General features: G+C 44.5%; 1 protein-coding gene across 11 annotated transcripts in view; it reads left to right on the top strand.

Moving 5' to 3' along the window:
* Positions 1-14,117, top strand: part of ASXL2 (ASXL transcriptional regulator 2) — a 138,317-nt gene that overhangs the window by 102,192 nt on the left and 22,008 nt on the right. For 10 of the 11 annotated variants that reach the window (XM_026080203.1, XM_026080201.1, XM_026080208.1 and 7 more), the window contains 3 exons: positions 3,528-3,654; positions 9,252-9,392; positions 11,370-11,533. In XM_026080203.1, coding sequence (XP_025935988.1) covers positions 3,528-3,654; positions 9,252-9,392; positions 11,370-11,533 — 432 coding nt within the window. Of the gene's footprint in view, positions 1-3,291; positions 3,314-3,527; positions 3,655-9,251; positions 9,393-11,369; positions 11,534-14,117 lie in introns of those variants that run through there. The other variant, XM_026080212.1, reaches the window with a different exon arrangement.

The raw sequence follows: 14,117 nt of genomic DNA, 5'->3' as shown, positions 1-14,117 counted from the left end.
TGTTTTCTCCAATGCTGTGGATGAAGGAGTAAGGCTTAGGTAGGACTGACACGTCCTGTGAGTTAACAACTGGCTGCATGGCAAGTGTGGCAGGTAGCACTTTGGCTTTCATGCTCATCAGTCCCTCTTTGAGAGATGAGATCTCTTTGACAAAGCGAGGAAAGAGCGTGTTTGCCAGGAGCCTTGGCAACCTGATGAGGAGGGCTTTAAACTAGGTTTGTCAAGGGATGGTGATAATAGCTTGCAGAGAATTGGGGGAACAGAGGTCGGGGTGATGAGTGCCTGGGGTGCAGTGGTGGGAGTGAGAGGCTCCTCAAGAATGATGAAACAGGCTGAAAGGGGGTCCTCCTCAAATGCCTGTACCCAAATGCACACAGCGGTGGGAAACACCCAGAAGGAGCCAGGGCTCCATGTGTGGATGCAGAATGATGGCATCATTGGAATAACTGAGACGTGGTGGGATGGCTTGTATGACTGGAGTGTTGTGGTGAAGGCTCTTCAGGAAAGAGGCAGGGAAGAAAAGGCAATGGGGTGCCCTGTATGTGCAGAAGCAGTTCGAATGTATGGAGTTATACGGAAGGGGGACCAGGCTGGCTGAGAGCCAGGGTGGGTCAGGATCAGAGGAGAGGCCAGTGAAGGTGACATTGTGATGGAAGTTTGGTCCCTGAAATAATGTTGGCCAAGTCCTGTTGGAAGCATTTCTGGACACATGAAGGAGAGGAAAATGACTGGGAATAGTTAGCATGGATTTGGGAAGGGTAAATCACGCTTGACCAACCTGATTGCCTTCTGTGATGGAATGACTGTATCTGTGGAAAAGGGGAGAACAATGGATATTATATTCCTTGACCTTATCAAAGCTTCTGATATGGTCTCCCACACTGCCCATATGTCCAAGTTGGGATTTAGACTGCTAGATTGATTAAAAAACTGCCTGGATCCTCAGGCTCAGAGTGTAGTGAGGTGTGTTCATACTTGACTTGGACACTGGTTAGAAGTGGAATTCATCACATGTCTGTCCTGGCACTTCTCCCGTTAAATATCTTTCTCGGTGTCCTGTAGGAGATGGGAGGAACCTTATCAAGTTTACAGACAACACCAAGCTGGGGGATGCAGTTAATAAACTCGAGGGCAGGGCTGCTGTTCAGAGGGACCTAGACAAGCTGGAGGATCAGGCTGAAAGGAACTTAATGAAATTTGGTAAGGACAAACGCAACGTTCTGTGCCATGGTCAGATTCACCCCTTGCAGCAGTACGGGCTGGGGAGCAGCTCTACCAAAAAGGACTTAGGGTCCTGATAGAGACGAGTTAACCAGGACCTAGCAGTGTGCCCTGGCACCGAAGAAGGCCAGTAGCACCTTGGGCTGTATGAACAGGAGATGAGGGAAGTGATTAAGCCTCTCTACTCAGCACTCGTTAGACCACTTCTAAAACACTGTGTCCAGTTTTGGTGCCCCCAAAGTAAGAGAGACATCAGTTAATTGGAACGAGTTCAGGTGAGGACCACCAGGAGGGGGCACTTCTCCTATGAGGAGAAGAGTTTCGGGGAGAAGGGCTTGTTCAGCCTGGGGAAGAGAAGGAAGGCTGAGGGGGAGAGCAGATAGCAGCCCCCAAGTACTTACAAGAAGGTTATCGAGAAGGTGGAGCCACGCTCTTCGCTGCACGGTGAAGGAGGTAGGAGGACGAGAGACACTGGGCATAAGTTGAAACAAGAGAAGTTCAGGTGGGATATATAAGGAAAAACTTTTCCCCATGAGGACAGTCCAGCAGTGGAGCACAGCGAGGCTGTGCCGTCTCCATCCCTGGAGGTTTTCAAGACCCAACTGGGTAGGGCCCTGGGCAACCTGACAGGAGCTCCAGGCAACCCTGCTTTGAGCGGGAGGTTGGACTAGAGACCTCCTGAGGTCCTTTCTCACCTGAATTATTCAGTGATTATGATAGGGCTCAAAATGAACATTTAGTTAAAAATATATATACCAGAAAAAAATGTATAAAAAAAGAGATGTCTAGATGAATAATTGTTTCCTTCTCTTCCCACACTTGCCTCAGCCGCCATTGGCGTGGGCACCTCAGACATTGCGTGACCGAGAACTGCGAGGTGACACAATGAACAAAAGCAAAATTGTTTTACCTAAGCTGGGAAAAATGCAGCAATTAAACAAATGGCATGCAGAATAAGAGATGAACTGAATAGAGAAAACTTTAAATACTTGAAGTGATTTGAGTAATACAAGTTTGGATTCACACACCATTGCACCTACTGGAATGTGTAGTGGTCTTTATAGTTTGCTATTTTCTTGGCATTCGCTCTTGCTTGTGGTTCATCTTCAGCCCAGAAGAGGAGTTTGTAAAAGCTTTCTCAAACTATGTTATTTTATGGATTTTTGTGTTCTTCATGTAAATGTCAAATGTCTCTCTCTCTTGACCCAGTGGATCCAACATAATTTTGCTGCATTTCAGTTTGAATGGTTGGGGTTTTTTTGCACTATGGTGTGAGTGGCTAAATAGGAACTATTTAATAAATAGGAATCTAACATATCAGCTTATTATTCGAACCATCTTCTTGTCAGTCTCTCTCATTTGTGTCTTTTCCAAACAGAAAATCTGTCTTTTTCTGTTTTCTTCATATGGCAGATTCTGCGGGCTCTTAAATATTTTCATTGTTTCTCTCTAGTCCTAATTGCATTCTTTTCTTTTTGTTTTTGTTTGGTTGTTTTTTGAAGATAGGGTGATGATCTCTAGTCAACAGCCCCACTAATTTGCATATATGCAGCATAATATTTTCAGAGTTGCTTCCTATTTCAAATTCTCCTGTATACTTGATCTGCAAAAATTTATTCTGCTGTTAAGTTCATTTGGGTTTGGAGTTCATTTTTTGAAATTCAGTGCTTTGGTTTGGGTAAGGTTAAATGCTGCAGTTTAACCAAATTGCTTTCTTAGTTCCTTGTCTAATTAGTCATTTGTGCCTTTTAGGCTGTATTATAGTTGCCTTAAAAGGCTCTTTTCTGAAATAAAGGATTTTAATTTCTTCCCTTTAGTATTTTAGTCTTTATTGCTTTCCTAATTAAAGAAGTCTTTCCTAATGGGTATTGTCTCTGTTGAATGTTTTCAGTAAGTTGCTACTTGCTCCTCCAGGAGACTGAAATGAGTTAAGTTATGGTACTTTTACTTTGAAGTTATTTATATAATTGCTCCTTGAACCAACTCCAGATTTAGAATTCCTTCTCTTTGCATTCTCCAGAAATCATTTTTCCGTGAAACAACACAACTTAAGATGTTCTGCAACCATTAACTTTTTGCTTTAGATGTGAAGGTAGGAAATGTCTACTTGTAATACAGTATTTAAATGGACAGTATCAGTATCCCATTGAAATGGTGTTTCAGAAGTCGTTTAAAACTTTTGTCTTAGTTGTAATCAGAATCCAATTATCAGGTGCTACGAAACAAGCTACTTGTAGCGTGTGTTAGTAACTACGATGATTGCTCTGAATTTCTCTTTGGTGACGTTCTTCTGTCCTCTTCCGCAGGCCTTGAAGCAACAGCAGCAAAAGCAACAGCAGCAGCAATGCAGGGCAGGCATGCCCGTGTCGGCTAACCAGCACGTCCTTCTGAAGGCTGTAAAGGCAGCGAGCGACTCCGCGCCGGCAAAATCGGGTACGTGGCGGGGACACTCCTATGTTCTCTTTTACCGTCGTGTCTCCGTAACTTGCCTTTGCTTGTTTTAGGGGATGAGAGAAGAAAGTACTCTTCTCATATGGCCTTCTTTTTGTTTCTGAAATACTCTAGCTTCTGTGTTTCTGGCTTTGACTTTATTAGGAATGCGTTCTGTTAAGAATAGATCTCACTGTGCCACTGTCTGCTTGAAGAGCTTCTTTCTGTGCCAAGCATCTTCCCCCTGCGGTTGCCTGTACACCGTGGTCAAGTCCTCCTCATGGCTAGGCAAAGCAGTGGAGTTTCTTTTAGTATTTACTTCTTTCCAGACAGTCTTTCCATTCCGTAGGGTGACTTAACGCTTCTTGTTGCAAAGATGTACATTCTTATCTGATAGATCCCCAAGTGCTTTGCAGCATTTATGCAGCATTAGAAATTAATGAGATCGCTTCTCTTCTTCATTCAACAGCGCGTTAGCTCCCGTAGCAGCAGCAGCATTTCACCAGTTATCATGTATTCTTAGCAGTTACCTCTAGCTAGGTATCTCTCAATTCTTTTCTGTTTAACTGCTTTCTGGGATAAGCGTGCCYGAGCAGGGCAGGCGTGCAGCCGTGCTTCCCCGGGCGCTCTCCCGGAGCGGAGCAGGGTGAGCTCCAGGGACCTCCGCAGCGAGAACTGGTGTCGCTGTGTTTCGTAACCCAAAGCGGTGGTGGGGCGGGGGTGTGTGTGTAGGGACCTAAGAAGTACACGCAGCTTAAACACACAGCTCGGTAGATACGGTCTGGAGGATGGAGAGGCAGGAGCAGGAGCGTTGCGTACCAGAGGGAGAGAGGGCTGACTCTTTGGCGGCTGAGATCTCCCCCAGAGAGCGAGGGTCTCCTCCCCTGGTTCACGGCCCTTTGGTTCACCGTCCTCTGCAACACGTACACAGTCCCTGTCCATTTAAGTTGTGTGCGCTTCTGAGGTCCCTGCACTTACCCCCACCTATTACATTAATTCGAATGGGTAAAACCGCTTTGCTGTGTGTCAAGCGGAGACACTTTATCTGTGAGATGGAAATTCCCCTCCTCCCGTTTTTTCCATCCTTCACTCCTGATTTATTTTACTGATCTTGATTCATCTCAGAAAGATGATGAAAGTATAAACGTTCAGAGACAGGCAGCAAGAACACTCGCACTGAAAGATCTCCGTCGGGTGTTCTCCCTCCTAGACAAAGTGGCTGAGACTGACGGATCATGAAGGTTGCCTAAAAAGGGAGAGAAAATGATCGGATCACAGCAAAACTACATCTCCAATCCCAAATCCTAAACCATTTTCAGTCATCTTAAACTGACTTTTCGGTAAAGCCTGATAACCTCAGTAACACAGTGAACCATTAGCTGCAGATGGAAACTGCCGCATGATTATTATAATCGTAGCAGTTCTTATCCCGATTCCAAACCTACGGGTCCTTCCCCTTCCAACCAGCCAGTCCGTCGGCCAGCGAGCCTGTGCTCAGGACAAGCAGCAGCAACGGCACGTGCAGCGAGGAGCTGCATCTCTGCTGCTGAGCTGATCAGTGCCRAAGCAGCAGGCGCCGGAGCTGGGACTCGCTCATCCCTTCTGCTGAACCCCCGGCACGGTTTTGGCTCGGAGCAAGCTCCTAGGCAATCCTTGGCACGGTTCGGGGCGAGCACAGCCCAAACCCCCTTCCCTGCAGGCAGTGTGGATGTGGCCACCCTGCTTGGGGGAGAGGAAGCTTCGGGAGGTGAACGTGGACGGTGCGTGCCAGCTGGCCTCAGGGCCAGGGGAGTGGTTTGGTAATTTTGGTAATTGCACCGTGACTGTTCAGCTGAAAGCTGTGTTTCACTGGTCAGGTGAGAAATGTCATAGACTCATCAGAGACCAGGGCCAAGAGTACCTCTGAGAGCTCGTCCTCAAGGCGGGATCTAGTATACAGTCCTGACAGATGTTTGTTCTCAGGGATCTCCAATTGATGCAAAGACCAAAAACTCCTAGTCAGCCTGGCCTCTCCCACTTTGCTTACTTTATCCTTAAAATGTTTTTCTCAGCCTCTAATTGGAATTTTTTTTTATTGCTCTGATTTAATTCCAAGATCTCCTGTTCTATCCACCGTGGACATAGAGGCTGGGTTATTCGATTTCTTCTCTCTACAACCTTTTACATAATTGGAGATGTTTCCTCGTCTCCTGCTGCCTTTCTTTATTAGATTTTTTTTCTGTGTTTTAGTGTATTTATTTATTCTCCCTTTCTAAATAGCCCTAAAAAATCCAAACTGAAACTAATCTGTTCTGGCTTGCTGGTTATATACTGCTGGAACGTTTCTTGTAACATCTGTTCAGACAAAGGCAGGGTTGAGGCTATGCTCCATATATCCAATTGAAAGGAACAGGCATATATCGTCAGCTGTACTTCATGCATCATTTAATAGCAGAGTGATGTGGATATTTGACAGTAGATGATGTTGCCTGCTATTCCCAGGCGGCTTTGTAGTTCGGTCCCTTTCAAAAAGAGTAAGGGGGGAAAAGGTTAATCTCACCTTGCTTCACCTTGCTTGTTTGAAAATCGGTCCTAAGCTGTGCTTGTGTCCTGTCTACCTGGGGTGGTGGGATCTAAGAAAGAAGCCAAAATTAAGCCAGTAGAAAACTATGCCATTCCAGTGGCTGTGTTTAGAAAATGCAGTGCCAGGTGTACGAAGCCTTTAATACAGAATTATAGTTTCAAAGCCTTTCACAGCTTCTCTGCTAACTAGGATTGAACCTGAATGCTTCATTAGCATAACAGGCAAATAGCGTTCCTAGAAGACCCCATCTCCAGTGCTCTTTGCCCCTGCTCCAGAAGGAATTGCATCTTCCCTTAGGGAAGTAGCAACAGTAGAGACCTAGCAGGGGCTGAAACATGGAGGACATTGCCATATTATTAACTAGCATAGTCATTATTAAAACAGACTAATGAAGTAAGAACTCCAAACTCGTGTTCCTTAGAGCACTTACAGGATTGTTCTGTGATTCTGATGGGGCTCATACATTTTCCTGGCATTTCCCAGGCAGCACAGATCTGGCCTCTGGGCCAGGAGGTCACAGTGTATTGATTTCTCTCCTTATTTTGGTTTTACGCTTCCTAAAGTATTGCCCATCCACTTTCCTCATGTGTGAATTTAGTTATTTTATTCCAGCATCTCTGTTTTTCTCTCTGAATTCCCTATGTTTTGCTGCTACATCATGGTTGGAAGGTATMATGCATTCTGCCTCTCAGCTTACACAGCCTTTCTGGTACTACTCTGAAAACAGGTTTCTAGTATCATAGGATGGCTCAAGTTGGAAGGGACCTCAGGAGATCTTCAGTTCAACCTCCTGCTAAAAGTGGAGCTGGCTTGAGCTCACGTCAGGTTGCTCAGGTCTCTATCCAGTGAGGGGTCTTGAAAACCATCAAAGAAGGAGATTGTACAACTGCTCTGGGCCCCTGCTCCACTGCTGGACTGTCCTCATGGATAAAAAGGTTTTCCTCACATCCCATTTAACTTGTGTCTGTGTTCTCTAGTCTTCCTGCCATGCATCGCTGTGATGAGCTTGGCTCCATTTTGTTGATGGCCTCCTCGTAGGTACCGGAGGGCTTCTGTCAGGTGCTCCCACAGCCTTCTCTTCTCCGGGCTGACCAAGCCCCGTTCCCTCAGCCCCACCTCACAGGGCAAATGCTCCAGCCCCCTGAGCATCTTGGTGGTCCTCTGCTGAGCTCACTCTAGTTAGTCGATGTCATTCTTGTGTCCAGGGCCCCAAAACAGGATGCAGTATCTAGATGTGGTCTAAGGAGTGCTGAGTGGAGGGGGATAGTCACTTCCCTCGGTCTCCTGGCTGTGGTCCTGTTCACCCAGCCCGGGATGCTCTTGGCCTTCTTTGGTGCCAGGGCACACTGCTGGCTCATGTAAATGCTGATGGCTTCCAATCATCTTGCTCTCCTTCGCGTGCCAAGAAGTGTGCTCCAAGAGGAGCTCACACCCAGGGGTGACAGTGAGGCTGACAGGCCTATATTTTCTCGGATTGCCCTTTTGGCCTTTTTCAAAGGTGGGTGCAACATTTGCCTTTCTCCAGTCATGGGTAATCTTCCCTGATCTCCATGACCTTTCAAAGATGATAGAGAGTGGCCTTGCAAGGACATTGGCTGGCTCCCCCAACACCCTTGCGTTCAGCTCATCTGGTTGCACGGGCTTGTTCAGGAATAGACGAGGAGGTTTAAAGATTGTGAGGGACACAAAGAAGGTAAGGATCAAGCTCATTTTATGTGTGGTCTCAAAAAAAGCTCCCTTCCTCAGTTTTTGCTAAGGCCCTATGAGACTTACTTGGGGTTGGAACAGTGTATGTTCATGCAGCCCCCGGCTGGACCRTAAAGTGATTACAGTAAAAGCCTCTGAACGTTGCTAAAACGTGAGGGGCTTTTAGCTGTTTTTCATTAGCATCCATGGAGTCCTTTTGCCCTCCTACCCACATGATAATTCATAGAAATTGCTATGGATAGCAGGATATATTGAGATGGAGAAGTGGATTAAACATTCAAGTAGAGAGAGAACACTCTTCTGACAGAAAGCAACACACAGGTCCCACAGTTTTAGGGGCGCGTTTAGTCAGAACTGAAACAGCTAGTGTAAGGAAGAGAAGGAAGGGGAAGGGGGCCAGGCAGAAAAGAGAGAAGAGAGGCAGATGGGGAACAAAGCTGGCACTGACTGGCTAAATGATGGGCCTGAGAGGGCTGGAGCAAGGAATTAATTAGTGCAAGGCATTAATCARAACCAGCATTCACTTAGTTTGCGACTTAGTCGTGTGTTGTTGAGTTTCTCTTTTGAGGCATGGGACTTGAGCACCTCCCCATGATCGAGTGAATACCAGTTATTGCACACAAACCTGAGGAGAGCAGAGAGAAGACCTGCTCATGCTCTTATTTCGCTTTAGAAGAGAGGAGAAAGGAAGGCGGGGGGAATCTAGGGAAAAAGCGCTTCCCACCAGCAGAAAAAAATATAGCTATACAAATGAGAATGTGGGTGGCACCGATTTGTAAGGAGAGATCACGATGGGGAGATCTGTCTAGTTTGGCTGAGCAGTGACTTTGGAGGAGGACATGAAAATATCTCTGAGTATTTGAAAGAGGAGGAGGAATTACTGAGGTTGGTCTAAAAAAACAAAGTCAAGAACAGGTAAAATTTAGAAAGTATGCCCAAGGTTTCAAGAGATTTTGCCTTACAGTGAATTCTACCAGACCGCGAAGCTGTGTCTGAAAGGAAGTTTTAACAAGATCATTACTGGATTGGGTGATGATGGGAAATAAGATGGGACTAACTGAGAAATAGATTCAAACAATAAACGAAATGGTTGTCCACCTCTTTGTTTTGTGACAGTCTGATAGCTACAAAGGGCTCTTCTGCTTTTACAGCCTGTTGGAAAATAAGTGCTACAAGAGTAAAGGTATGTAAGTATGATGGAACTGTGTGTCCCCGAGCTGCTGGGATTAGGGTACGCGTGTTAAAGAATCTTTGTTTCAGGCCAAACAGATGTCTCATGTAATATTTCTTTGTACCTCCCTGTGTTTAAACGTTTCAATTCCCTGTGCAGCTTGGGAAGGAAAGCAGTCAGATGGACAGTCAAGCAACCCTCAGAACTCCACCTCCAGCTCCTCTCCCTCTGTTAAGCTTGGTAACTCCTTGCCAGGGTTGGGGAAGAAACCCTTCCAGAGATCTGACAGGCTCCATGCAAGTAAGATATTTATTTTTCTGCTTACAAAGATTTAGTTGCTCTGATGACTGAACGAAAGCCCTAATAGGAAAACTGAGTAAAATGTATAATTTAATTCCATTTCTAAAGGGATTTCTGGAAAATCCTGGCAGGCACTCCTGTTAATCTGCATAAATTAGGAAGGATAATTCACATCTTACATATGCAAATAAGCCTTTGCTCATTTCTTGTCATCAGGGATTTCTGTTTATGAATTTGCAGCTTACTTTTTGAGAAGTAAAAAAGGACTTGCATTATTTAGCAGGCTTTTTAATGTACTTAAGGTACTTTGGTAACATAAAAGAAATCTTTCCCAGATCTTTATACTTCAAGCCCCACTGCGACTTGGCTTTGTCCCATGCACTGAAGTTAGATATTTCTCAGCTCTCCTGACCTTCTGTGGTTTCTTTTACATATACCAATGATGGGATTGACCTCGTTGAACTTAAGGCTATGCCAAGGTCTCCAACAATATGTTCTCAGCCCGCAGCCTCTCATGACAAGCTGGTCCCAAATCCCATCAGTTGACAGGTTCCATTCACCATCTGTTCTGCGTTCCCTGGGATTTCTCTGTTCCCCTATCCTCCAGCTTGTAAGTGACCGTTCCTTCGACAACAGCCAACTGTGGTTTAATGAAGAGCTACTGATTAAATTTAGTCACTTTTACCAAGCTCAGAAGGAGGACGTGGCCTTGGTCCTAGTTCTGCTGTCTTCATTACACATATCACTATCACAGTTGGCCTGATTTGTCAACTTTTTTGTCTGATTCTCAGGACCAAATTCCCCTTCTCTCACCTCTCTCTCAAGGCTCAGACACATTAACAGAGCCAGGTGGGATAAGGTTACCTTTGCTGTTCTTATCCTGAGTATAAAGAATTGCAATCCATTGAGCTAGTGCTTTCCAGGCTGTAAAGTTCATGTGAATAAAACCCTGGAAAGAAACATAAGGCAGAGGAACGCTCAGGTGCCACTCCGGGCACTTGCATCTGCCAGCTCTCCCCAGCATGGGTGGGTACAGTGCAGCCAGCTGGAGACACCCGCTCTGTAGTTTAGGTTCAGCTCCCGCTGCGATGAGAAAATTCTGCAACTTAGGTAGACTGTAAATCTGCAGAGCCATTTTCTGAATGGCTTCTAAGAGAGCAGGCCATCTTTCCCTGATGAGATAAGCCTCTAGAGAAGTTATTCTGTCACGTCCTGTTACCTTAAAAATAATCAATATCATCCCTGCAGTCAGGTGGAGCAAGGTCTGTCTTAATATTAGCCATTTTTCTAATAGTGCAGTTTTAATTGAAGCTTCATAATACATGGCTTTTTGCCAATAATAGGCAATGGATGAATCCAAAGGAAAAGGTGTACGCAGTACAAATGCATTCTCCATTATTTTTTTCTGAAATTGCAGCGCATACATGTAGCTGGCTGTAACGTGAGGGTTAATGCTGGAATTGGTGGTTTTCAGACACAGAAGAGGAAAGAAGAGAACAGTTGCTCATTTTTACTGCTGCATGTGGTGTTGTGGTTTCTAGAGAAGCACAAGGGGCTGCTGAATTCTTCTGAAATGCTTTTGCTGAGAACAAAGTAAGAATGCCCAGGAAGAAATCCAGAGGAACAGACTGACCTTAACTAGGGGCTTAAAATAGAAAATTAATGTGGCTAAAAACATTTCTRAAAACCCTCCCGAAAAGTCTCCTTGCCAGTCTCCAGCAAGATAGCCAGGATTCCTAGAAAAGTTAGGTGAACTGACACAGGGTGCAATACGTTAGGTATTGAAAGTTCCTCTGCCAGAAAAGACCACCTACGTTTTTTCTTAACCGTATGTGCAAAGGTAAACCATGTATGTCGAGTTTTGAAAGGAGTTACTAAAGTGACGTTATGAGTGTCTGAGGCACGGTGAACTCTGTAAAGGAGCCTTTAATCCTTTCTCGGGTAAGATGTTACTTAGACCTTTGTGGTTCTTTGCAGGGCAGCTGAAGAGAACAAAGTGTGCCGAGATCGATGTGGAAACCCCTGACTCCATCCTCGTGAACACAAACCTGCGGGCACTGATCAACAAGCACACGTTCTCCGTTTTGCCTACAGAATGCCAGCAGCGCCTGCTGCTGCTGCTCCCCGAGGTGGACCGGCAGGTACGTCGCCTTTGCCATCGGAGAGAGCAGCTGCGCTCTTGGGCATCAGTACTGTCTCTGGGAATAACTCACTAGACATTCAAATACTGAATTAAGGTCTAATGGGATAGACTTTATCTTCTCTGTACAGTGTGGGAAAAATCAGAAAATTCCTCAGTGATTCATTTGGGAATTTGTTGCTGCCTGAAAAAAAGAATTCAGATTTGATAAACCAGTGGCTTAATTCCATTCAATGAACTCCTTATTCCCAGTTACGGTGAGAATGATGTTTCTGTTATGCCGGACTTGATAAGAGCCAAGAGTGATGGGAATGGAGTGATTTCAGTATCTTCCTCCCTTTCTCTCTCCAGCCCCCTCCCAGATTCTTCAATACAGGATTAACCCTACAACCTTTTAGACAGGTACCTTCCCACATCTTACCTAAGCAGATGCTGTAATTGAGTTTCATCCTCCTCTGTTTTTCATTACCTTACATTATAAAATAATAAAATACTGAATTTGGTAAAGTGACAACTGAAGGCTTTTTCTGTCCAGATTGCAGAGTAGGCTGGACCTGCTCCAAAGAGCTTGTGTCCTAACCTGAAACGCATACTAGATTAAAAGTACCAGGCATGCAATGGAAGTCTGCTTTGGAGGCAGTTGGTTTTGTGGATTATCTGTTTAAGTCCTTGCTGTGTGCTAAAAGAGGGTTTAAAAAAATAGAAAAGTTTTCAGCAAGGAGGAATGAGCTCCTTTGTCCTGGGAGTGGCACAGAAGAAACAGTGAAGGTTTTCACTGAATTCTTCACTTAACTGGTTAGAGATAACTGGCACGATTAACACTAATGACAAAGGGGCAAGAACTCAGCCTTCAGTATTGAAAGAACGGTGGAGGGACTCTACTGATAAGACAGTTATTTTCAAATCAGCTGGATCTGAATTTCATCCTAGGGGATACATAAAAGAACTGGCTGAAGCAATCTCAGCACGATAGCAGTTTTCTTTGACAGCTTGTGGAAGACAAGGATGATATTGAGAGACAGGAAAAAACAAATGTTGCCCTTACATGTAAAAGGAAGAAAAAACAATGAGTTCAGGAAGTATGTACAATCTGTTTATTTATGTACCAGAATATTTGTAGATAAAACAATCTATTTGTAAAATAACTAAAAAGAGATAAGCAATAGCTAACATGGATTTTTTTTTAATTGTGTCATATCAATCTGATTGCTTAATCAGTACGTTACTCAGCAGGCATTGTGGAGAAGATAGAACAGTAGGTGTCATGTTTTGCTTTTTGTAAGGCTTTTGACACTGCTTCACATGATCAAGCTAGGGAAAGGTGGCCTAGGTGAAGCTACTAGAAGGTGAACGCAGAGTAGCTTTGAAACCCAATCCAGAGTAGTCATTAATGGTTCACTGGGGTTCTTCAAAGGTCTGTCCTGAGAACGAAGAACGTTTCAGTAAAAGCTGGAGGAGAGAGTAGAGCATATGCTCATTATACTTGCCAGTGATAGAAACTGGGAGGGACTCAAAGAACTATGGATAACATGATTGAATTCAAAAACAATCTTGACAGGTTGGTTATGGAGTAGGTTTTCCAAACAGGAGTTTGGGACTCCAGCAGATCACAAGCTGAACAGAAGCCAACTGTGGTGGTGTTCTGCGAGCATCACAGTAGCATGTACAAATACGAGCACACACTGTAAAACATAGGAAGCTAGTTTTCCATTGTATTTAACTTTGGTAAAGCATCAGCTGAAATACTTCATCAATTGTTGGTACTATTCTCTGAAAAAGATGTGTATCAGTTGGAAAGAATGTAGAGGAAAGCAATGAGAATGATCCAAAATCTGTAAGTCATAACAATACAGGAAGATGGGGAAAGCCGGGAGGTGTTTAGCTGAAAGAGAAGACAATTAAGGAGAACTTGTCTTCTGGGGTGTTAAGGGCCATTGCAAAGAGAAAGGAAATAATCTGATCTTTTTGCTCATAGTAGGTAGAACAGGGTGTGATGGATTTAAATTACAGCCATTAAAAATCAGATTAGACATTTAAGGAAATGTTTTGAATCCGAACTGGCTGGATCTTGTTCCTGCTCGAAGGTAGTCCCTCCCTTGTTGGAGGTAGTTGCAAACACACTAGACAAACATGTGCCAGATACTATATTTGAGTGATGCTGCTTTGGGAAGTAGAGTGGACTGGATGAGCTCTCAGAGTTCGGTCCAGCTGCTTTTTTTCTATGATTCTAAGATGAGTGAGAGGAGACTGTAAAGAGGACGTAAAAGGACCATGATGTAATAGGTCCATAGGAAGAAGTAGAAACAAAGTTTTATTTTATACATATGTTGTTGTAGTTCCTAAAGACCAGAGACTTTAGTCCTCCAAACCTCAAAACAGAAGTTTTGGTAGGTGTGTGGTAGGAATGGGCCCAAACATTTAAACTGAATCTCTGCTGGTCAAGTGATAATGAAGAAAAGAAGGGAAAATGTTTATTTCTTGAGCTTCTGTGCTGACCTGGTGTATTCACAGACATCCTCAAGTAGCTCAGCATTCAGCTACATGCCACAGCTTATATAAGTCGGGGAGTGGTACCAGCTTGGTGC

This window comes from Apteryx rowi, unplaced genomic scaffold, assembly GCF_003343035.1.
Source record: "Apteryx rowi isolate R43461 unplaced genomic scaffold, aptRow1 scaffold_511, whole genome shotgun sequence".
NCBI lineage: Eukaryota > Metazoa > Chordata > Aves > Apterygiformes > Apterygidae > Apteryx > Apteryx rowi.
Note: the sequence above shows the minus strand (reverse complement) of the source record. Positions and strands in the feature narration are given on the sequence as shown.